Raw genomic sequence first — 25,412 nt, 5'->3', positions numbered from 1 at the left:
AGAGGCAGAAGAATCATCTAAGTGTCCACTTGCATCATTGTTGGCAGGACTCTCAAACTCAACATGTCCAGTAGTCTTCCTCTGAGAATTGTTCTTAGTGAACTTGAAATTAGGAGGATATCCATGCAACCTATAACACTTTTCAATAGTATGATTGGTTTTCTTGCAATATCTACATAATAGAACGGGTGTAGGTGAAGGTTTTGGTATGTCAAATGATACTTTGGACATGAATTGTGGTTTGGACAAACCAGGTTTGGTCAAACCAGCATTGAAAGAAGATGATGTTGATCCAAACTGAGATGCAGAGGAAACCTGTCTTTGTTTTTTCATCTGCTAGAAGAATATTGTAAACAGATCCTATGGATGGAACTTGTTTCATCATTAAAATGTTGCTTCTTACTTGCGCATAGGTCTCATTCAGTCCTATTAAGAACTGGTCAACCTTTTATTCCTCCTCAGCCTTTTTATTACCACCACAAGTGCACACAGGCAAATGACTTGCAGATAAGGAACAAATTTCATCCCAAAGTTGTTTAATCTTGTTAAAGTATGCAGCAATGTCCAAAGACCATGAAGCACTATCCAAAGACCCTTGGGAAATGTGTGCAAGTTTCTTTTTCAAATAAATTTTTTTAGCACCATCTGTCTTCCCATATCTCTCTTCTAACTCATTCCAAATGTCTTTAGCAAATTCAGAGTACTCCACACTTCTAGAAATGTCTCTTGTGAGAGAATTAGTTAACCATGAAACAGTGAGATCATTGCATCGTTGCCACTGTCTAGATAGAGGTGAGTCATCAGGAGGTCTAAGTGTATTCCCAGTAATAAAATCTAACTTGTTTCAAACAGATAAAGTCACTAATATTGTTCTTCTCCAACTACTATAAGATGTGTCATTAAACGGGTCAGGTACCAAAGACGAACCCAAAACATTAGATGGATGAACATAAAGAGGATGGCAAGGATGAGTGTAGTCTTCAGGGTGAAATACATGTCGTGCAGTAACGCTAGTAGATGAATTCGAGGGTTGCGAGTGTTGACACCCAATTTTGTCCCACCTTTCCTCCGAAATATCTATTTACTCTTCTAATATTTTTGGCAACTTAAGAAATAATTATTTATACTATAATTATTAACTTTTATTAATACCGGCGTTTCATTATCCTGTTGTAGTCACTACTGCTTTTATCTTTTATTTTTATTACCGTTACTACTACTACTACTATTATCATTATTATTATTATTATTATTATTATTATTATTATTATTTTATTATTATTATTATTACCAGTATTGTTATAATTTGCATTATAATCATTCCAGCATTTTTGCCATCCTATGCACACGCATCGCATCTATTTTCGCACAATTAAATAATAGCGTTTATTTACTGTTGATTTTCAAAATATTATTGCACGGCTATTACGACGTCATATAATTTTATCTGAGCACTAATAATTACATATTTTTATATTAGGTAATATTTTAGCACACGTTAATATATAATTAATTAAAATAGGTCTTTTATTTAAATTTAGAAGCCAAACTATTTCTTTTAGCCCATATTTTAATTCATCAACCCAATCCCATAAAACCAACCCACAAATCTTTTATCCGACCAGCCCAATCCGTATGAGGCCATTTTAATACCCAGCCCAACATTTTAAATCGACCCACCATTCATTAAATCTGCCTACCCGACCAGCCCACCCTTTATTCACTAGCCCAGCCCATTACCCGGTGACCCGACCCGAGTCTTGCAACAAATGAACCACTAGGGTTACGCTCCCTCACTTCATTCAGCGCCGCACCCTCCCCCTTCTCTCTCTTCCTCCTCCCTCTCTCTCTCTCTCTCTCTCTCTCTCTCTCTTCTTCTTCAACAAAAATAGCAAAAGCACAGTCGCCTTTCGTCTCTCCCAGGTCGTGCATGGCCATATCGGGAAGGGCAATTAATGCTTGTCCCTTTCCCCGTCAGTTTTCAGTCGTTGACGATGGTAATTTTTTTGTTTTCTCCTTCTTTCTCTTCTGCCTGCGTCTGAAATCATTTTAATGGACTTCGTCCGTTTGTGAAGTAAAAAAACCTTTCTCATTAGTTTTTCTTATTTTCGAGTACCAATTTTTAATGGTTTTTGTCTAGTTCCTTTCTTTTTCTAATCGAATAGGTTAGAATACGCATAAAAAATTCTAACGTTGATTTGAACGGATCTTCGATTTAAAATCCCGCCCATTTTTTTGAACCCGAAAAACCCTAGCCCAAACCCTAATCTAAAATCCTATAAATAATCGTTTTTCCTGAAGTAAAAGGGGCAGTTCTGGAATAAGTTTGAAACCCCGAAATCCCCTAAAAATATTAAGTCTTTTAACCGCAGAAATTCCCTAAGATTAAAGTTCTTGAATCGCCAAATTTCCCTTGAAAATATAAGTCTTTAATTGTTCCAGTTCCCCTTTAAAAATATCAGCTCTTAGTTTTCTTGATATCGTCTCAAATACTAAATCCTTTTCTGTTTTGCCTTTGGTATTTGGTTTGGATCCGAGTATATACAAACTTGGAGTTTGCGGTGTTTCGAGGCATATCAGAGACCCCGCCCCACTTCGCTGCACCCGAAGAAGGTAATTTCTTTCCCTTTTAATTTCTGTAGCTTTTGTATTATTTAAGTGTTAATTATATGTTTAATTTGAGTAATCAGCATGTTTTAAATCTTAGCTAAATATGTGGTTTAGTTGTATACTAGTTTTGGCATCAGGTGTTTTAGCTAATACTGCTAGTTTTAGAGCTTTGTTGCTGGTCCTTGTATGATTAGCGTGCACTTAGTTTGTATTCCTGCTTTAAATATATGATTTGTAGTCCTGCTAATTAGTTGTCTCTTTAGATCTTAGCCATGTAACTGATTGGTATAATGAAGAAGCTATTAATCTAATCAAATGTGTTTATATGTTCATACCTGTTTGTGATCTCGGCTGGTTTATTTTCAGTTTAGCTTAGCTTAGTAGCATTATGCATATTCCTGTTTTAGTTAGTTTAGTCTCGGCTCAAAAGTTAAAATATTTTGATGTTCACGTTTAGTTCGGTTTAACTTCCAGTTTAGTAGTTGGTTATGTGTTAGTATGACAAACCTGTTCAAGCTTGGATGTGGAGTTTGTTAACTTGAGAATTTGGTGTATATGTATGAACTATACTAATATGGTATCATTAATGTCTCTATGTTAGTCCATAAGCTGGTTCTGATGGGTTTTGGTGTTGGCATGAGTTCATTTTGGTTCATATAGTCTTCAGCATGATAAAGTAGAATTTAAATGATGTTAGCAAGTCCAAATAAGATTAACAAAGGTCTGAACTCAACTTCAATCAGTTTGTAAACATATACTGTCTCTGATTAAATGTCACTTTCTGCTAAAAAATGACTTAAATGACTATCTTGTTGCAACTAGTTTGGAATTAAGATTCATGCAAACAACCAGAGAGGTCTGACTATTAGATGAATATCATGTTAGTATATCTAGCCCAAGTTATCTTGTAATAATCTATACCCTATTGAACATATGAAGTCGAATACCATGTTTTCCTATGTTGCCTATTCTGAGTCATGTTTAGTTTTGTCAAAGCTGTCTGTATTTCTAAATTTAGCATGATTACTTGCCTGGTTGTCTCAAATACATTGCATGAAATTACTAAAGCCTAGCATCTTTTCTAAAAGTTGTTTAAAGTCTACCCAATGTGGCATCTGTTCCTGCCTGCATAAGTTCCTGGATTTGTTAAAATAAGATCGCATACTAGATGATTGTCCAAGTTAGTTCCTTTATTGTTTTCTTTCCCAAATAATAAGTCTTTTCTCAAACATGAAACAGTTCAGTTTTCTTTCTAAGTTCGAATTTGGATAAATTGGTTTTCTTTTATTCTCTTAAGACTTTTCTAATTGAAATCTGAGTTCTGAAATAGTTGATATCTATTCTTAAGATAACCTGACCAGATGTGTATATTTGTTTCCTTCCCTTCTTTAAGTTAATCCCAACGTTTCTTTCTTTTGCGGATAATGTCCTCGAGATTCAAACTTTGTTTCATTAGAGTCTTTAAACTGTTTTACTGCCTTAACTTGGACATACCAATATCCCAATTAAATGGCTTCCGTATCCTGGTGGTACTCGAACCCAAATGTGTCAGCTAATTACGTAAATTCCTAAAGAAGGTTGTTGCTTGTAGTTTTTATGCTAACAGTTGGTTTAAACTTAGCTTCTGCCCGAAATAATTGAACTCTTCCATGTTTGAATCACTGTCCCTTGGGAAGTCCGAAGGAGTCATTTTCTTTTATTCATATTTATGCTTTATGTTTGATCATTTGATGAATTACCGAAGTTTGATTAAACTTGTTGTGTTAAGTCTAAAGCATGCTGCGTTTCTGCACTTGTTCAAATTTCATATGCTCTTACATTAAATATACCATGCTTGATTTCGTGTACATTTATGCATATTACTAGTATACTTTTATTAAAGCACGTTAATGGGGAGGTTAGATTGGTCATTATGGGTCAAGCTTGAACCCTCCCCGGTGTTAGCCATGCCTGTGATTCATGAAATCCCTTGGAACTTGTGCAACATCGGGAAAACGGGGGCAAAAGCTTTCCAATATTAACCTTCTATACATCTTCATGGATGTGTATACATGAGGTATACTTAAATATACATAGTATATACATAATCTACTGATTTGTTTTGAACTTATATTTCACATGTTTAATCTTATTCGTTGAGTAGATACTAATCCTTTTTCTTTCGTTTTTATGCATGACTATCGCATACGAGTCCGAGGGACTCGTGTTCTTCCGCATTTGGCGTTGGGCTAAAAGCCCAACATGACTCCTCTCTCTGCCCAGCCCTCTGTCCGCAGCAAGAATAGAAAAACATAAAATTCTAGGCCAAAGCCCAATAGGCATGAACAGTTCGCAGCATGTCTTAAAAATGGGCCGAGCCCATTCCCAACAGCAGCAGTCCTAAAATGGGCTGAGCCCATTTAATTTGCTCCTTTATTTTATTTTGTGCATTTAATTCGTATCATGCGACTAACTCTTTATTTTGTTTTATTTTCTTAATTTAGATGAACCTTAGCGAATTTAGTGGGTTAGCTTTAGTATAATGGGTAGTAAATTTAAGAGAGAAACTCACAATTAGTCCCATAGTTTTCATTCCCTTTTTTATGTTAAAATCATTTATAGCATCTATAATATTTCTTTTTTTTTATATTAGAATAATAGATTTTCAAAAATAGCATGACTATATATTTTGAGCTAAAGTAATCATGATTTATGCTTACTATCTTAAAGAATTCAAACATAATGGATATGCCAATATGAACTCAAGTATATGTTTGTAAACAATTTTTCAAGATTTATTCAAATCGTGTATGTTTTTAGCTAAGCATAATTAATAAGAAATAATAAAAAGGATAAAGAAAATTCATATTAGCTATTTTCGTATTTTGTTTATACTCCTAAAATGCAAAATTCAATTCATATCTCGCCATTCGAGTTATTTTAAGTATTTATAAAACGCTACAAAAACCCGCATTTTCTTTACTTATATGCAAATTAGTATATAGTTTCTGCAAGTCTTATTTTAAATAGCGTTTTTATTTAAAGCCTTATCAATATTTATAAGTCTATTTTTAAATAGCATTATTATATTTTCATTTAAGGCCTTGGCAACATTTATAAGTTTTATTTTAAATAGCATTTAAAGTCTTCTTATGCAAATCGTTATATCTTCCACAAATATTATTTTAAATGGCATTTTTCATTTAAAACCTTAGTAATATTTATAAGTCTTATTTTAAATAGCGTTATTATATTTTCCTTTAAAACCTTAGCAACATTCACGAGCCATCTTCTTAAAATTTAAATGCTACATTTGCATTTTTAACTTTAATTAATTAACCTAAGTCTGACCGGTAAACCGTAGTTAACGGATTCTAAAGGATGCCTAACCCCTTCCCTTTAGGATAATTTAGAACCCTTACCTAGAATCACACTAATTAAGCAAACCATTAACGGAGGTTTAGTTAGGCTTTACCTTAGTTAATAAATGTTATATCCCGTATTTTTTTTACGTCGGATTATTTGTAAGCTGAGGTGGGGCCCACACATCGAGATTTTTTTTGGACATCTGAAAAGTCATATGAATCACATATGTGAAGTTAAACACAACTCAAGAAGGACCCTTGGGCCAAATCAAAGTGGAAGTCCTCCAAACGAATATTTTTAAGAAAACGTTTTCGGGTGATCTGACTTGTAGGGGAAAAAACGGTATTATAAGTTTGGAATTTGGAAAATACCAAGAAATAGAAGTTGTAGATAATTGAATTAGCTTTCCAACCATAGGTCGTGGGTTCCCAGGTGACATCGGTACAAGGAGATATGTACGTTTTAAGGTCGAAAGGTCAGTGGGCTAGGCCCAACTCGGGACCAACCGGGTTAGGCCCAAAAAAAATGAATGGAATTAAGGCCCAACCCATAGGGTGGCCGGCCATGGCTAGAAAAATAAGAAAAAAAAAAGATCCAAGCCCAAGTGGAATTAATCATGTGATAAATGGATAAAATGCCACTTAACCATCCAAAAATCCCATAGAACCTTCAAGAAAAATTTAGAAGGAGAAAAACAAAGAAACAAGAGCAAGAACATAAGGGCCATACGGCCAAGCTCTTGAAATTTTGTCCCTTTGAAATCTTTCTCCAAAAATTATTTTCTTGTGGTATTTCCACTAATTCAAGGGTCCTTTACAACTTGGTGTAACTATTTTGGAAGAAAGAACACTTGTTTCTTCAAGTTGACAACTTGGTCAAGTGAAGAAGATTGTAGAAAAAGGTAAGAATTAATCCCTTTTTATTATGTTATGAAGGTTGGTTTATGTTGTAGTATGTAGAAATGAGTAGAATTTATGGAAATATGGAAGTTTACAAAGTGGGTGTGCATATATGTAAGTGGACATATATGTATATTGTTGTATAAATAATATGAGTTGAATTTTATGTTGTATTCTAGTTGTGGTTATGGTGAAATTTATATTGGAAATGGAAGAAAATAGTTCAAGTTGGCATGGAAAATTATTGGGAATAGTTATAGGAAATTATATGATTTTAATGAAGTTTTTATGTAATTATAGAAGTGGAGTTTTAAATGTGAATTATTATGTTAGTTGGTGAATTTGGAAGGATAATAGTCCATATTGGCATGAAAGATTGGTTGTTAAGTGGTTATGAGAAGTTTTGTGATTTTATGGTAGATTTATGTAATTATGGAAATGAAATTGTTAAGGTGCAAATTATAATTATGGTTGATGAAATTGGAAGATGGAAATATGTTATGAATATGTAGATTGAAGATTAGAAGTTTTGGATGGATTATGGTTTTGGTGGAAAGTTTGTATATTTTGTATATCTTGTGAATATTTGGTAGAAACGATATGAAATGCTTCCGAATTATATTGTAATGATCTTGATTAGTAATGAATGTAAAAACATTGAGATTGGTTTGGAAATGTGAAGTTGGAATAAAAGCTATTGCATTATGTTGGAAAGAAGACTAGTTGTGTTATATTGTGTTTTGTAGTCATGGTTGTTGTCATTGTGTTGATAGTTTGGCCGGGTTGAATTCCCGGATTGTTGTTGATAAAAAATTGGCTAAGTTGAATTTTGGGGATGGTGTATTTATAGGGGAGATGCTGCCCAAATTTTTGTAGACAAGTATTGGTTAAGATTGAAATCTTAAAGCCTTACAATTAACATTTGGTAATTGTGACCAAATTGTAGATTTTGGCGAACTTGAAACTTGATTTTGGAGACGTGTATGAATCGGAAAAGGTATGTAAGGCTTCACCCTTCCTTCTATGGCATGTCTTAAACGTAATAAGTTGGATACGAGCCTCGGGGACAACTCTATTCTCCGAAATCCGCACCCAAAGTTTCCCCTTTTTCATTCAGTAGAATTGAATTAAATATTGTATGAAATGTTGAAAAATTGCCTAAACATCTAGAACTTGCACAAATAGGACCCGACTACCTTAAAACCCACACAAGTGACGTCATGAAATATAATGTACGTAAATTTGGTACGCCGCCTCATTTGACCCGAGGTGGGCCCATTGTTCCCGGATTTTCCCTATTGCTCCGTTTGACTTATTTTGGAGTAGAATCCAAAGGAAACTTTTGATCCTCGTTCCGATTATCAAACGATAAGTACTGTACCATTCTAATGGAAATATGTATATGTATATAAAATATGTATATGTATATAAGATATGTAAAAGTATATAAGACATGTATATGTATATAAGATATATATATGTTTATAAAATATGTACATGATATACGTATATGTATACGATGAAAGATCCAGAGCGCTATAGACGCTGATATATGTACGTGATACACGTATATGTGTATGATAAAAGATCCAGAGCGCTATAGTCGCTGATATACGTACATGATACTAGTATATGTATATGATAAAAGATTCAGAGCGCTATAGACGCTGATATATGTACATGATGTATGCATATGTATACGGGGAAGATGGGAATAAGGGCAGAGCGTTATACACGCATATCCACCTGATCAGTTGGCATTACATGACATGATATCGTCCCGGACGCGGGATGTGTATTTATGGCTAAATGGATCGGCTGCCGACGCCTCGGCAATATGACATGTTCTATTTTTATATATATATGAACAAGAAAAGATTTTCAACGGAAAGCTAAGCTATGATATGATATGCTATGATACGCTATGCCATGATATGATACGCTACGACAAGCTATGCTATGATATGATAAGCTATGCTATGATATGACAAGTTACGCTATGGCATGATACACTATGACACACTATACTATGACATTGACATGATATAACACGACACGACATGCTGTAGTAAGACATGACATTACACGATATAATATGCCATGATAAGACACGATAGGATACGACCTGATATGCCACGATAGGATACGATAGGGCACGATAGGACACGATACGACAAGATACGACATAATATAAGTTCTATTTTCTACGTTCATGGAGGGGAAACGTTTTTAAAAGGGAAAGACAAGCCATGCATGATAGCCGCCCAAAAAGGGGCCTTCCTATGTACAGGTTACTTTCTTGCCTCGTTATATGTCCTGTGACTCCATGATATTATTAATCGCACTCTATGTTATTTCTTGCATTGTCTTCCATGCCTTACATACTCGGTACACTATTCGTACTGACGTCCCTTCTTGTGGACGCTGCGTTTCATGCCGCGCAGGTCAGCAGACAGGTGGACTTGATCCTTAGGAGCTCTACCAGCGGTACGCTACAGTGCTCCAGTTGTTCCGGAGCCTCACTTCCGCGGTACTATTTTGTGTATGTATATTCGGGCACGGCAGTACCCGGCCCTTTCTATGTATAAGTGTACTATGTCTAGAGGCTCGTAGACAGATATGCCCAGTCAGTCAAGTACAGTTAGATATATGGTGTGTTGGCATTTTAATGTTGTTGTATAAAGTGATAACGAAGTTTACTAGTCTATGTTCATAATGATGCTGCTAATGTTAATGTTAAAAAAAAAATATATATGGCACAGTTCCTACTGCCCGCTGAGAAGTAAAGGTAAAACGATAGATAAGGGGTGCTCGGTACAAGTATCGGGTACTCGTCACGGCCCCTAGTCGGGTCGTGACAATAAATTAGGTGTCCTAATTCACCGTTAAACTAATTAGGTGGCGACTCCTTAAAATAAAACAAATTAGGAATCACCAATATGTTGTACTCTACGTTAACCCGTTTAAAATGGGGTATAACAACGAGTTGTTAGAGAGATTCGAATTGTCAGAATTAGGGTTCGTACCACTAGGGTTTGCAACTTCAATGTTAGTCATTTTTCAACAAATTTGAGTTATCACAAACAACAATTTGCAAGTGGAAATCAAATACTACTATTGATCAACACAATCAATTGATATATCAAACAATTTGAAGCGAGTAATTGATGAAATTAACGAATTATGATCGAAAACTGAATCGAAGCAAATTGAAGAGAAAACCTAACTGGAACTTTGAATAGTGTTGCGAACACACAAACTGAGCTTCGAATCAATGTAAAACAAACCAGAATTTTGCCCTAATCAGGCTCTGATACCATGTTAACTTGTGAAAAATTCGAGTAGAGCTTGAGAGTGTATTTGAGTCAGTTAGAAGTAAATATAAAGTGGAGGGAAACTTTTATTCAAGCTGAGAGAAAAATGAATCTGTACATGGGTATTTATGGAGCCCAAATAAAGAAGTAGTTCAGGCCCAATACCAATAATAATTATCTAACCAACTAATCAATACAAACATGTAACAAACAAGTAACAAACTAACTACACACTAATTACCGAACTCCACTAAATGTGACTCTAACAGATCCATCCAAAATTCAGAACATTCAAGCGCTAATATTATATAACCGGTAAATTACATTAAACTCAATTAAAAAAAAAACAAATGTTTAACATTGTCATATAATGAATTCTTCACAAATAGTAGCTTAAATAATACTCCATTTCTAGTTTATAGAGTGGTAAGTGTTTAATCTGAAATGCAAGGAATGTATCATCCTTAACTAAGTATTTAAAATATACTAACTAAAAGATAAATTAAAATGACAAATAGAAAGTTCCTAGATATATAATTTAGTATATCTATGTATGATTTTCACAGGTGTTTGATTTCAAAATACTAAAATTATAATGTAATTGAGTTATTATAAGAATGCTAATAATACCTACCCGTTTGGACAATAATTTGGTGAAGTTGGAAAAAATGAGTATTTGTTATTGAAGTTGAAAATAATATTTCAAAATTGAAATCGTATTTAAATATGATTTTCATTTTGAAAAATAAAAAGAGTTGAACTATGTGAATGAAAATTATAGTATTTCATTTAAAACACCCCTTAAACCATTTTATGTCCTTCAAATTCCTCACTTCAAAGTTGAAGTTACAAAATATGTAAATGACATTGACTTGCAACAAATTTATAAAACTAGTGAATTTATCCGCGCTTCGCGCAATTAAAGAAAACCTCTATTTATGATGATTCTTTTAATATCTAAAATAGTAAAAATATTTTAAAAGTTATTTTTAATCTACAAATAGATATAGATTAGACTTTAAATCTTAAGGTGTTCTATTATTAGCACCTCATGTTATACTTTTTTCTAATTCATTATCTAAGAGTTTTCTGTGTTAAAAAGACATTTGAGTTTTGTAAAACCCATATAGGTTTAATTATAATAATTTACTTTTTTTAACATATAAAGGATTTTTTAAAAACTAATTGGTGTCTTTATGTGCATATGTGCGATAGAATTTTAAATATGATTTTCCTTTGTATATATAAGTATCCTATTTTTTTAAATAGAGTTAAATAATGTCATACTTTTTATAAGAGAAAAACAAACCCTCTTAAACAATAAGCGTGTTAGCACATAAGATAGAGAATGACATTTCCTTTTTTCCTTTGACATAACTTGGGAGGATATTTTTTTCTTTCATTAACCAATGGTGAAAACCGAAACCTTTATTTTTAATAATTACTCTCAATTAAAGTAAATGAATAAGAACTTATGAAATCGAAAAATTGTAACAAAATTGAAAATGTAGGAGAAAAAAATTAAGAGGATTTTAAATGAATCTAAAAAGAAACTGGGAGTGACATTTAAAAAATAAATTTCACAATTCTATTGTTAACAGTAGCTCATTCCATATGGTCACAAGGCCGTCTTCAATTTTTAAGGTGTAGAAATGAAAGAAAGATTTCAGCAGCACAAATCATTTTCGTCTCCTTTTATTTTCTTTCATTTTATTTCAACACTTTTCATAGATGTCAATCTTGTAGGAATCCGTAGTTTTCATTATCAAGAAGTTACGTAAACTTCAGTGCCAAATATATTACAAAAGCATGTATAATTAAAGAAAGTATGTAAAATTGTTTTCCGATTCAGGTCAATTCTTTCCAAATTAATATTGTCATTCTTTTCTAATAATAAGCATGCCTTAAAACTTGCATTTCCTAAATTCTGTTATCTAAACTTCTGTCACACCTTTATGATTATTCAAAAAGATAAAAATAAAACACTTCATATTATACTAAACAGTATTTACCGACTTCATGAGAAATAACACAAATTTATCGTATGAACTGAACTAATAAAAAAGAAATGATCCGAAAATTAATAGATGAAAAACACATACTACTATAATATTTCTTTAACCATTTTGCTACTCCAGTACTGGCTTCATCAATATCACCTCACAATTAACAAACCAACACCCACATAAAAAATAATTTAACTCAATTCTAAAGATCAATTAGACAAAAAATTTAGGATAGTAAGGTAAAAGGAACTTTCACCATACATGAACGAATTATGCTTGTAGTTAAAAGATTAAGATCTATAACCTCCTTCCGTTGAGGTTAACTCTAGCTAGATAGTAGCCATCTGTGAAAATTATAATCAAGTTAATAAGTAATTGGTAAGAAATATTAACTCAATTCTAAAGAACAATGAAACAAAAAATTTAGAAGAAAAAGATAGACAATTCTCACCATTCATGGATGATTGTGGGGATAAAATATTATGATCTCTAACCATCTTCAGTTGAGGTTTAATTTATAATTAGTGCTTAGTATTTCAAGAGGAGTTATTTACACAATTAATAACAGACTCTTTGGCTTCCTAAACTGAAAAAGAAATGAGAATAAATAAGAGTAAAGGAGAGAGGAGTAATTAAGAGACAGAAAGCAATAATTTTTCAGTTTTTTTTTAATAGAGATATTTAACATAATTAAGAGGCTAAAGGAATTATTTTTAGCTTTTTAACATAGCACAAAAATGAGGAAAAAAAATAGAGAAAATTCAAAAAAGAAAAAAGATAAATAGGATTCTTGACCAAAAAGAGGTGCGACATCACCTTGTCTATGCCTAGCTTTATATATGGATGAAAATCATTCCTCCCCCCCAAAACTTTGCTTTGAAAATCAACACCCCCCCCCCCCCCCCCCCCCCACAAACTTTGAATAATGGTCATTCTCCCCTCTTTCCTAATTGACTTTTTAAAATTCCCATGTTACCCTTACATTATCAATTTGTCTTTTGTTTAAAATCATGATTTTTTAAATTTCTTTAATCTATGTAACAAATTCTATAAAAAGTTAAATATTAATTTCGAGCAGGAAAAAGAAAAGTGAGAAATACTAATTGAGTATATAACTTAATGTCGTTCTATAATGAAATAAATGAGAAGAAAAGATTTTTTTAATTAATAATTATCAAAACACTGATATCTATTTATACAAGTAAAAATAACATGTAACAATAGCTTTCTAAATATCTTTCAATGCCGGTAATACAAAATAATTAATAAAAAAAGAGGTATATTCTATAACAAATTCCTAAAAGATTATCTATTTATTATAAATAAATTTTAAATTATAATTTAAAGTATTCCATTAATGACAATCAAAACTCGTTTATATATTGACAATAGAGAATAAGGGAGAAGTGAAACTTAAATATACATATATATGTAAAAATAACAGGTAATGTGTGTGTGTTAAAATATCAATCATAAAAGTAACATTAGATTTTGTGATAAATTCATAAAAGGATTATTGTACTTATAATAGGAATTTAAATAAAGATCTATAAATACCTATGTGAAAAAGAAAAAAAATATATAATATAACAAGGTATTACATAGATAGAGGATTAAAAATATCAAAGGTAAAATAGGCATTACATTGCATAGGAATAATGTCTATTATTTATAATTGAGGTTGGAAATTGGGAGGGGAAATGAATAGATTGATTAGGGAGCATCCCTGACATAAAAAATGCCATCGGTGATTGGGCGACTCGGCTCCCGTCCAATAGTCCATCGGTCCATTTCGTCCGGTGGGCTCTTCAATTTAATACACGTGTCCCTTTAGCGTTGTCATGATTAATTACTTAACCCTGGTCAAATCTTCTTCAATCTCCCCTCTGTAGTATCAGACAAGAACCCCTGCAAAAATTGCAAGTAATCTAACAACTAACCAAAACAAAAGTGGCGTCTTCCTGGAATTGCTTGGTGAAATTAGCTGTTCGTTGGAGGGCCGTCGGTATGGAAGAATGGAGGTCGAACTGTCCTGAGGTTGCCATTGACAGTAGGAACTGAGGAGGACCTTGCAAATTCATTTAGTTGGTACATACGCTATAGCTCGTTTTTAGTTCTCAATAGTGTATTCATATATTTCAATTGGGTTTTGATTTATTACCTAGAGATTTTCAATCCAGCACATAGAATTGAAAGCGAGTACAGGTGCACTTTGATTGAGATCTAATAATGGAGTACTATAAATTTCACCAACAAGAGTGCAGCGTGCGTTAACGTTGTTCGTTCTCTACTATTTGAGAAATTTGCAAGGAAAACTCCTTATTTGGCTGTGGAGTGAGCTATTAACCATGTGTATTAATCTGGACCGCTTATTTGCTAAAGGGACACGTGTACTAAATTTAAGAGCCCACTGGACGAAATGGATAGCCGAGTCCGTGATTGGGAGATAAGATTCTCATATTGAGCAATTTTGCTGATTCATTCTTATATGCTACTCTCTTTTAGTTTTCCTTTTTTTCTTTTATTTCGCTCCTTCTCTAAGTCCAATCGCGCTCATATTTCCACTGGCACGAAGCTTATATAAAGCCACAAAATTCAGGTTTGGGGCAAATTGGTGGGAGTGATACTTCAATGGAGTCGTGATTCTACATTACATGTGCGATGATGATTTGAGTTAACTAAAACATCCACTTGTATAAAATGGAGTAATATTTTTAAAAAGAAAAAAAAAAAAAAAACTGATCCCATCCTTTTGAAATGACTTTCCGGCTATTCTTATCCGTTCTTAAATAAAACAGAGGATAGTGCAGAGGTATCAATTGCACCCTCATTTTCAATTGGTATAATATATAAACAAGCCCTCAAACTTGTCCTCAGCTGGCAAGTATGTTCTGGGTGTGTACAAGTAGGCACCTCAACTTGCCTCCACTTTATCAGTTGAACACTCCAACTTAAAAATGATTATCTAGACAACTTTAAACTTATGTGCCACATCAGTGTTATGTCAGTGTCACGTCAGCATTTGGGTTTACATGTTCAACTTTATATAAATTGAGGTGCCTACTTGTGCACACCCAAAGTTGGAGGGCATACTTGCCAGCTGACACCAAGTTTGAGGGCCTGTTTGTATTATGCCTTTTCAATTTATTTATCTTACTTTCTTTTTTAGTCTGTTTAAAAATGTCTCTTTTCTTTTTGGCAATTATTTAATTTTAACTTTCCAGACTGCATGTTTGTCACCACAAGATTAAATGATATTTTGGTATATTCTACCAAGCGTGGGGGAGGAAGGGTCTTCGCCAGAAAATTACACTGTTTATACATGATTAAAATTATTTTTTATGTATATATAGTAGATATTGAACTCCCTTTGGCTTTTTCGTGTGTTTACTTTTTCATATTTTGAACCCCCTTAGTGAAAATCGTGACTCCGCCACTGCATTCTACATGTCTTTAGTTAACAACTACAAAATTTTAAAGTCTTGTTTACTTTCTTAAACTCTGTGCCGGAGTGTGCCGGAGGGTGTATTATTTTTATCTCTGATTAGAGTGGTCTGACCTTTAATTACTTGTCTGGATTTTGAATGGTTCAAACATATGTTGCTTCTTTTTAGCGGAGTTTACTGTTGAATGGTTCAAACATATGTTGCTTCTTTTTAGCGGAGTTTACTGTTGAATGGTTCAAACATATGTTGCTTCTTTTTAGCGGAGTTTACTGAAATAAAGAGAAATTGCGGGCTGATCAAATATGACAAATGAAACCTAACCATATTTGGCCTTATGTTAGGTGGGTTAGAATGGACAGTTCTTGGTTACTGAAATTAGTTTCTTCTCCTTTGTTTTTCAATTCAAGTAAAATATGCATCTTTCTCCAAATTGACTTCCTTGAGAATTTTATATTATTTTCTCCAAGTATAATGCAATTTGAATTTTCATGTGCCGTAAAAGAATGAGCAAACTATTTTCTGAGGTGAATGCAGGTTATTGGCATCAAAATGAGTTGCTTCAATTGATAAATTTGTGCTCATTGGCTCATAGCTTTCGGCTCACTAGTTCGTAAGTTTCTCTTTTCTCTTTTATCTTTCAAAAACTTAAATAGTTTATTGTACGGAAGATGTGTGATTTCTCTATTGAAAAAGAGCATATGCGGAAATGTTTTGTTATTACCTTGTTGTTTCTGTTGTTGATAGAAAGAGGCATGAGTCTAATAAGAATTTTTAATTGATTGCTTAATTTGTCATATAGAGCATGAAATATTTGCAAGCCTTAGTAATGGGCTATTATCATTGTTTCCAAAATTTGAAAACTCATGCTGAAAGGAAAGTCTCATGCCAAGTTTGGAAATTCTTGCCGAGCTTCATACCAGGCATGTATGTATCAGTTGGAATATTGAAGCTCTGCCAAAGGAAATTTTCTGAGTTGCCATCGTTTGTATCTTTTACAGCAAGATTGCCAGAATCTAAAAGTAGTGCAATTGGATTTTGAACTGATCTTGATGTGTTAGTAGATCATATAGTTTCGTTCTTGTCACTAAGAAGAGCTAGTATTCCCGGCTCAGTGACCTTCAGAATAGCTGAAGATGTACTTGTTTGGTTTATCTCTGTTGGCGACCCATATAACTGCCTGCATAGGAAGAATTTTCTTGTACCATATCCCAATATATCGCTTTGAGGAATCACCGGGGCTGAAGAATCCCATCTCAAAGGTTCCATCAGATGAAACAACAGTTTCTCCATCTGTGATGAACTGATTTGTAGTCATTACATCTGTTATAGTAGAATAGATCTTGTAAATAGAAAAGCAGAGAGACAGTAGGAAAAGGAGGAAGAAACTAGCTTCCATCGATGATGCCTAAGCCTTTAATTTGGTGGCTTATGATATTTAGACTCAAGCTGCTGTTTTGCGGTCTTGAAATTGAGTTACTTCACAGCCTTTGGGACACCGCACTGTAATAATGTTGTTTCGACTAGTCGTTTTCGCATATGAGGATTTAAAGACTCTTATTCCATCTTCCTTAAATTTACTTCCGACATTTGAGACAAGACAGAAGGCTATGGACCAGCTCATCAAGACCTGAGAGATTCCTCACAAAGTTGGTCATACGGCCACTTGTAACAAGTTGACACTCAGGTTCGGCCCTTGTTCGAGTGTTTGTTTATGTGCTATCTGTTTCTTTTTCTTTCTACTCTGAAGTGGCTACTGACAAATGCTTCTGGTTAACAAGTATGTGGTGGTGGACCTACATTGAGGCTACTGGGTGCTTAAGCATGTGTTGTTTTTGCCCAACATTATATTTTTATTTTTGGAGCTAGTAATAACATACAAACATATTGATTAAGCACCCAATCTTACAAAGGAATTATAGATTAAAGGCAGTTGAGCACCCATTGACCCGCGACTTAAAAATTTCTGGGTGCGCCAGACTCTCTCACTCCTTTTCCCTTCTTTCCGCTCGTTTTGGGCGCTTAAGTTGTCAATTAGTCCTTGACTGGTTACAAAAGATCTCATCGTGGTCCATATATGTTCCATTTTAGAATGTGAGACTGTGACACCGCTTCGTCCCGTAGTCATTGGACAAGCAGAAAAAGTGAATTCTCAGATCACCTATTTAAAGCTTGGACAAATGTGTGGTAATTGCTGGGTTTGGAGATAGTTTTAAGCTAGTGACCCCAAGCACAAGTTCAGAAATTAAGGGTAATGTCAATACCACAATAAATTTTATTAATTGTCGGGTAGAGATACAACTAACTGCTTATTTATAAAATTAATTTTAGCACTTAATTAATGCCTAACAGCAGCTATTTGCGATCACATAGTTTAATTTATCGTTTATTTATCATCCCACTAGTTGGAGTAGTAAGGATTTCCACAATTTCCAGCACACCAGGGGAGGATAAGTTTAAGAGTAAAGGCATAAGGTGGTAGGGTAGACTGTAGAGCAACAAAGGAGGTGGGAACAGAGATGAGAGAGGGTGCTATTATCTGAAAAAGGAAAAACTACACATTCAAAACCTTGAAATTATTGTTAGAGTTTACATTTTCTAAGTAGTAATATACAAAATATAGTTCTATGTCTCACACATGCAAAAACAAATCAAGGTAAGGTGAAGGGCTGCTTAACTCCGATAACAACTTTGTAACATTTTCTAGATATATACTTTTAACTAAAAACTGGAGTTACAATGCACGAAATTTCGATTACTAATATTGATTTTGTGATTTCCAATACCACGATAAAATTTGTTATACCTAATAGTTCTGGAAAACAAATTTACAACTTCAGAATTTTGTGATATAAGAAACATATTTTAACAACCTTGGTGTCCGGTCCAACTTCTGTGCACCTCGACTAAATCCACAAGGTACCTGGGTTGAACAGGTTGAGATAAATCACCTAGTGTGTTTACCTCCGCTTGAATTTGAACATGACCTTATGGTTTTCAACTCGCTTTATTGACCATTAGGTCACACCTTTGGGTGCTTATTAAAAATGAGATGCTGGGCCCATCTCTCTACCCTTCTCTGCTTAATATCTTGCTTTGGTCTGTAGTAAAATTCGAGATGTAAGAAACATATCTAAATTATGTAGTTAAAGAACAATAGAAATAGATTAAAAAAAATATTCATTCATAAGTAGATAACCTCTAAAAAGAGAAAAATTCACTTGATGTGTTATATCAAAAACTACTGTACTTCTCAAGAATCAAAGTTTCAATGCACTTCACCTATTCTCGTGCACACAAGTCAAAATAGTTATCTTGTCAAACTCTACCTAGGATCTAACAATGTGATTGTGACTTCATTTTTTGAACTGGCTTTGTGCGATCCTGACTTTGCTTCATCAAATACATTTTGTTCTGTGAAAAACCCTGGTTCTTTAGCTTTTGGCAGTAGGCTCTCATTAGTCAACATTTGAACCACAGAAGACATGCTTGGTCTATCATCTGGACGTTGTTGCACGCATAATAAACCCACTTGGATTGACCTTAAAACTTGAGAAATATGGCAAGAATCAGCTAACTGCTCATCAATTAGTTCCAAGGACCTATCTTCTTTGTAAAGCTTCCATGCCTGTTTAAGTTTAGATCATATGGATCATGACAAATTTCATCTGCTGTAAATAAAAAAATTAGTTATGTGTGTAATACAGATTATACTGTGCTTACATGACCGAGAAGGTTAAGGTTGTGATCTTGATGGACAAATCCTCTATTTCTCTTGCAACTCACAATCTCTAACACCAAGACGCCAAAGCTAAACACATCTGATTTTACCGAGAAATTTCCATGTATTGCATATTCTGGGGACATATAGCCACTGTGCCAAAAAACAACACCAAGAAAATTAAAGAGGCGAGATTTCATATGAGAGTACTTTGTATGGTATTAGAGACACTTACTATGTCCCAACCACATGACGTGTTTTTGATCCCATCTCATTTCCTGCAACACTTCTGGCCAAGCCAAAATCTGATATCTTTGGATTCATTTCTATATCTAGCAATACATTGCTTGCTTTAAGGTCTCTATGGATAATTCGTAGTCGAGAATCTTGATGGAGATACAATAAGCCACGAGAAATTGCATTTATGCTGTGGAAACGCTTTGGCCAATCCACTAATTTGCTCTTTGTTTGATCTACAGAATAAGCTTTCTTGTTAGCAGTTTTTGTAAGCATGTGTTTGCCTTGGTCTAAGAGAACATGTCATGACTAGTAGACCAAAGAATTTAGCTTGTACAGAAGGTGAGAAATGCAAACCAAATATGTAGGAATCCAGGCTTTTGTTAGGCATATATTCATAGATCAACATCTTTTCTTCTCCTTGAATGCAGCAACCCAAAAGTCTCACAAGATTTCGATGCCGAAGCTTGGAAATATAGATAACTTCGTTCTTGAATTCATCAAATCCTTGCATGGAAGTCCTCGAGAGTCTCTTCACGGCTATTTCTTGTCCCTCTTCCAGCACCCCCTAGAAATGGCAAAAGTGAAAAAGGAGAATATAAATTTTACAACAACAAAATATTGCAAATGAAAATCATTTCCATTCCAAAAAATTTGCCATTTATACCTTGTAAACAGGTCCAAATCCACCCTCTCCAATCTTGTTCTGGACTGAAAAGTTATTAGTGGCTCTTGTTATTGTCGAAAATTGGAACAGTGGCAGCTCAAAATCTTCTTTGGGTTTCAGTTTCTTCTTTTTTTTCCGTATGTACAACAGCAGAATCAGGCCGAGCAGAATCATTGCCATCAACAATGAGAAACTCACTGCAAGTATCTTTGTTTTCTTTTTATTTGAACCTGCCTCAGATACTACAACCATTTTTTTCTATTATCCACCGCAAATTGAGACAGGACACTAAATTTGCATAATACAATCTCCATGTTGAAAAACTAAGTTTAAATATACATCATGATAATTTTGTGAAACATGGTTAGTTCTTACCTAGCTCTGAAGAATCCATTCTGATGTAAATGTCTTGCATTGTTTCAGACTGCTTTCTGATGTCAATCAACTCCCCAAACCAAAACAAGCAACCTTTGTCTCTATCTAGACTTGAATAAGCTGTGCAAGAGCAGTTCCTCAAACATACTTGCCTACACTCTTCAAGTGTCATATTCTTCTCGTATTGAGAGTACTTAGAATATGGCAACTTGATTCCAGAATATTTTAGAAATACATGTTCCTTATTGCAATCAAGAGGTGTCTTCCGAACACACCCTTCTGACCGATCTCCTTTTTCCATTGTTGCGGATATTTAGTTACAAACTTATCCAAACATTGACAAACGGAGTAAGTATAGGTGTCACAACTACCATAGGCACCACATAAGTTATATGTATCACAACTCACAAGTATCCGAAGGTAAGCTGACATAAGTATTCCAAATCTTTGTCTGATCCACCCACGTCAATCGTTGTATATAACCTTTACTAGTCAGGACTATTCTTGATAAAACCGAGCTGTTAATGAGGGAAAAACTATAGTAAACCTCATCCTTATTGAAATCAAATTGTATTTTATAAATGCTGTTCATGCCAACTCTTTGTGCTACCTGAGCAGTTGCACTTGTGCCACGTTTGATGAAGCCCTGTGGATATCCTGCCGGTTCAATGTGAAGTGTGAATTCCCCTGGAGTTGGATCATTGTCATTCTTCCATGCAGAAAGGTAAATCTCATGGTCAGTTTTTAAATTCTTGCCAAGCTTCATATTGGGCAAGAGTGTATCAGTTGGAAAATTGAAGCTTTGCCAGAGGAAATGTTCTGGGTTGCCATCATTTGCATCTTTTACAGCAAGATTTCCAGAATCTAGAAGTACTGCAACTGGATTTTGAACTGATCTTGAGGTGTTAGTGGACCATATAGTTTCATTCTTTTCATTAAAAAGAGCAAGTACTCCCGGCTTGGTGACTTTTAAAGCAACTGAAGATGTATTGGTGAGTGGTTTTTCTCTGTTGGCAACCCATACTACTGTCTGCACAGGAAGAATTTGCTTGTACCATATCCCAACATATCGTTTTGAGGAACCGCTGGGGCTGAAAAATGCCAGCTCAAAGGTTCCACTCAAATGAAACGACAGTTTCACCATCTATGATGGAGTGATTTGTAGTGATTACATCTGTTGTAGTAGAAATCTTGTGTATAGAAGAGTAGAAAGACAACAGAAAAAGTAGGAAGAAACTAGCTTCCATTATTGAGTCCCTGTTGATGCTCAAGTCTTTGGTCACCTATGTACTGATTTTGATTTATAATTGAGAGTCAATTCCTCGTTATGTTCTGTTTGCAATGTTGAAACTGGCCTCTACAATTCTGAAATCCTTTGGGACACGGCATCGTACTATTGTTGTTTCAACTAGACGTTATGGCATGTAAGGATTTGAGGTTTACTTCTACGTTATGACATATAAGGGAGCCTTGGAGCAACAGTAAAGTTGTCTCTGTGTGACTTATAGGTCACAGGTTCGAGCTGTGAAAACAGTCATTGATGTATTAGGGTAGGTTGTGTACATCTCACCCCTTGGGGTGCGGCCCTTCCCTGACCCTGCTAACTTAGGATGCTTTGTGCACCGGGCCACACTTCTACAATTCTACATTTGACTAGTAAAATCGGGAAGAAGAAATAACGAGATTGAAGTTTGACAATTACGATGCTAAGATCATGTGTCATTTTCTGCCTAAATTTAGTATCAGACGTCTGTTTATGGTCAATCCACCAAACCTGACTTTTGAGGAGGATATAAGTGATTAGTCATTTGAATTATGGTCTCAAAGCATTATCTGTCTCTCTAAACTTTACCTTATTAAAAAAAAAAAAAAAAACCGTCTCCTTGTGTGGTGCTTAAGTTGCCAATTAGCAAATATTTAGATGATGCAATCAGTGCCGGACCTAGGATTTTTACCAAGTGAGTTTAATATATAAAAAATATATAAATAACACTGTATATATATATATATTAAAAATAAATTAAATATACATGTATATATAGTGTTATTTTTCAACGAAGTGGGTTCAACATAGGACCGCCCCCGGATGCAACTAGTTATTGACTTGACTACAAAAGATCTCATCTTGGTCCTCACTCTATTGTAGCATGTCATTAGTCACATTGCTTCGTCCCGTAGTCATATTGGGCAAGCAAAAATTACCAGTATATGTCGATGATAATTGAATTAAGTACTAGTGCTGAATAATTAAGGACTCGATTGAAGACAACTTATTTTAACATGAAATAAATTCTTGGACTTATCAAAATAGACCCGCATGGACGTAAATTTTGCTTTTCTCAAGGTTTTTCTTTTGGTCATACATTGTGTCGATTCACTCTGAACTTGGACATAAAGTTTTTTTGAGTTCGAAAATTTAGGATTAATTTTTCAAGTAATTTTTTTTAACTCTTACAAAATTTGAACATTTTCTCAAGTGAAATGCATGTTCAAACACGACAGCAACTCTCGGATATAATTTTTCAACTTAACTCTAAATACTACTTTTTCTATATCATTCAATTCACGTTCAAACGCCTACAAAGACCATATGTCTGTAAAGGTAAATTAACTAAGTTATTGTAAAGACAAAGGACTAGACTAGAAAACAATAGTGTAGGAAGATTAATTATATATATATTGTAAAATTTTACATAAGAATATACATATATGTGTACCTATTGTTGGAAACGAAATAACATGACGTCATGCGGAAGCTAACAGTTGTAAAACTTGAACAACGATAAATCAGACGACACATAAACCATAATAAAAGAAACATATATAATATTTAATATGATTTGGTCAAATGACCTACATATTGGAAAAACTAATATAATAAGCATAAACCTATTGAGAGAATAATCTTCTCCTAAACAAGACTCTTTAAAGATTACATTGTGGATGTTATTGTGTTGTGGGTGAGAAAAACAAATCTTCTATTTATAGAAGTCCGAAACTTCTCCTCCGACAAATAGGATAGATATAGTAGAGTCCTTTTCCATAAAGAAAACCTTTTCAACTAATAAATCTTCTTTGAAATAAAATACAATTATGGTAGAATTCAAATAAGATAGGAAATTCAGGACAAATCTAACACCTATAACTTTTAAATACGTCTTTATATAGTGATTTTGTCAATTATTTTTTCCACAAATCAAAATCAAGCCAAATTTTATCCATTTTATAATTAAAACCAAAATCAAATCAAACCACAAAATTTTGGTTTTTTTTTTCTTTTTCGTTTGATTCAGTTTTTAGTTTCCTGTGAATGTCCATATACCCCTAGTGGAGCTAGGGTACCGCAAGGAGGTTCATCTGAGTCCCTTTGCGAGAAAAATTATACTACTACACATACAAGGTCAAACTTACTTTTTATGTATATAGTAGATGGGTAATCTCCTTAAGATTCTTCTCAACATTTCTTTAGTTAACATTTATGTTATATAAGGTTCAAGGATGATCTTTGCGCTTGGGGCAATGACACAGCTAGTGAGGTACTAATCGAGGCGCGTCAATTGTTGGTTGAAAACTATTTCCAAACCCCCCTTCGACCTTGGTTCTTCCTTGGCCGTCGAGAATTTTTGAAAGGGCTTCCCTTCTGGGTAATGCCCTAAAAAAATTTAAAAAAAAAGAAAAGAAAGGTTCAAGGGTTTGACTTTGAAATCTAATGATGAGATTGTGTTAACTACTACGTATGATCCTTTATGGAATAATACTATACGTTTAACATAACACATAAGTAATTAAGACGGTATACAACAACAACATACCCAGTAAAATCCCACAATGTGGAGTCTGGGGAGGGTAAAGTGTACGCAGACTTTATCCCTAATTAAGACGGCATAATGCTTAATAATTTTGAAAATTTGTGAATATTCATAAACAAAGGGATCGAAAGTGCACATTTAAAGCAATTAAAGTTTAAACGTGCTTAGTGAAATGTCACAAAGACTAAAATAAAAATTCACTAATAAACCGAAAGTGCTATTAACCATTAAACATTTCATAACTTTGTATAACTTTTTGTTCGGTTCATGGGATAAGGTGGGTTATCTCAGGATTAAATTTAGGATTAAACTTAAACTTTGTTTGGTTGAAGGTACAAATTTATCCGATAAATTTATACTTTCAATCAAACAAAGTATAAATTTAATTTCAAACTTAATCATGAGATATCATCCATCAAACTTGATGTTACTTTATCCCACCTCCCATGAGGGATAAATTAGTCCAAGAATTATAATTCCAACTACAATTTTGGAATAACCTATCCGCGAACCAAACGACCCCAAAAGACTTTTTAATAAGAAGGGCAAAGGTGCAAATATACTCCTTAACTTTGCGATTTAGAGCAGATATACCCTCCTTAAAAAAGTGGTGCATATATACCCCTGCCATTACACAAATGATGGAAATACACCCCTCCTGTTACATAAATGGTGCAAATATACCCTTTTCGCTGTCAGTTGTTTTTTAAAAAATCATTTAGCTTATCTTTTAATGAATAAAATGTCACGTGGCTATAAAAAAGAATAAGTCTACCCATTTTTTTTATAGTAGAATTATTTTCTTAAAGCCAAGAGCCAATTATTTTTCTAGTGGGTTGTCTCTTTCGTTTTTAAAAAATATCTCCTTAGTTTTAAAAAAAAGTAAGTCTACCCATTTTTTAAAATGAACTAGACCCGATCCACTAGAAAGAAATTACCACATTGCTTTAGAAAAAAGTCTACCAAAAAAAATAGGTTGACTTATT

The 25,412-nt window shown here is 33.9% G+C and overlaps 1 protein-coding gene, 1 long non-coding RNA gene, 1 other non-coding gene and 1 pseudogene across 3 annotated transcripts; 2 read left to right on the top strand and 2 right to left on the bottom strand.

The window, feature by feature from the left end:
• Nucleotides 1-448: 448 nt before the first annotated feature.
• On the bottom strand, nt 449-996 carry LOC132629061 (uncharacterized). Its single transcript, XM_060344802.1, has 2 exons — nt 928-996; nt 449-838 (listed from the first exon to the last, which is right to left on the bottom strand). The coding sequence occupies exons 1-2, from the start codon at nt 994-996 to the stop codon at nt 449-451; spliced, it is 459 nt and encodes a 152-aa protein (XP_060200785.1).
• A 12,735-nt stretch (nt 997-13,731) lies between these two features.
• On the top strand, nt 13,732-21,374 carry LOC132627731 (uncharacterized). Its single transcript, XR_009577967.1, has 3 exons — nt 13,732-14,262; nt 16,155-16,230; nt 21,236-21,374. It is a non-coding gene; the product is annotated as an uncharacterized LOC132627731 (long non-coding RNA).
• Nucleotides 18,275-25,304, bottom strand: LOC132627725 (G-type lectin S-receptor-like serine/threonine-protein kinase At4g27290; annotated as a pseudogene).
• On the top strand, nt 24,119-24,269 carry LOC132629484 (U4 spliceosomal RNA). The gene has a single exon (XR_009578262.1). It is a non-coding gene; the product is annotated as a U4 spliceosomal RNA (small nuclear RNA).
• Nucleotides 25,305-25,412: the final 108 nt, after the last annotated feature.

The sequence above is a fragment of the Lycium barbarum genome, chromosome 2 (assembly GCF_019175385.1).
Source record: "Lycium barbarum isolate Lr01 chromosome 2, ASM1917538v2, whole genome shotgun sequence".
NCBI classification, from domain to species: domain Eukaryota; kingdom Viridiplantae; phylum Streptophyta; class Magnoliopsida; order Solanales; family Solanaceae; genus Lycium; species Lycium barbarum.
The sequence above is the reverse complement of the archived record's forward strand: the minus strand, read 5'-3'. Positions and strand labels throughout refer to the sequence as shown.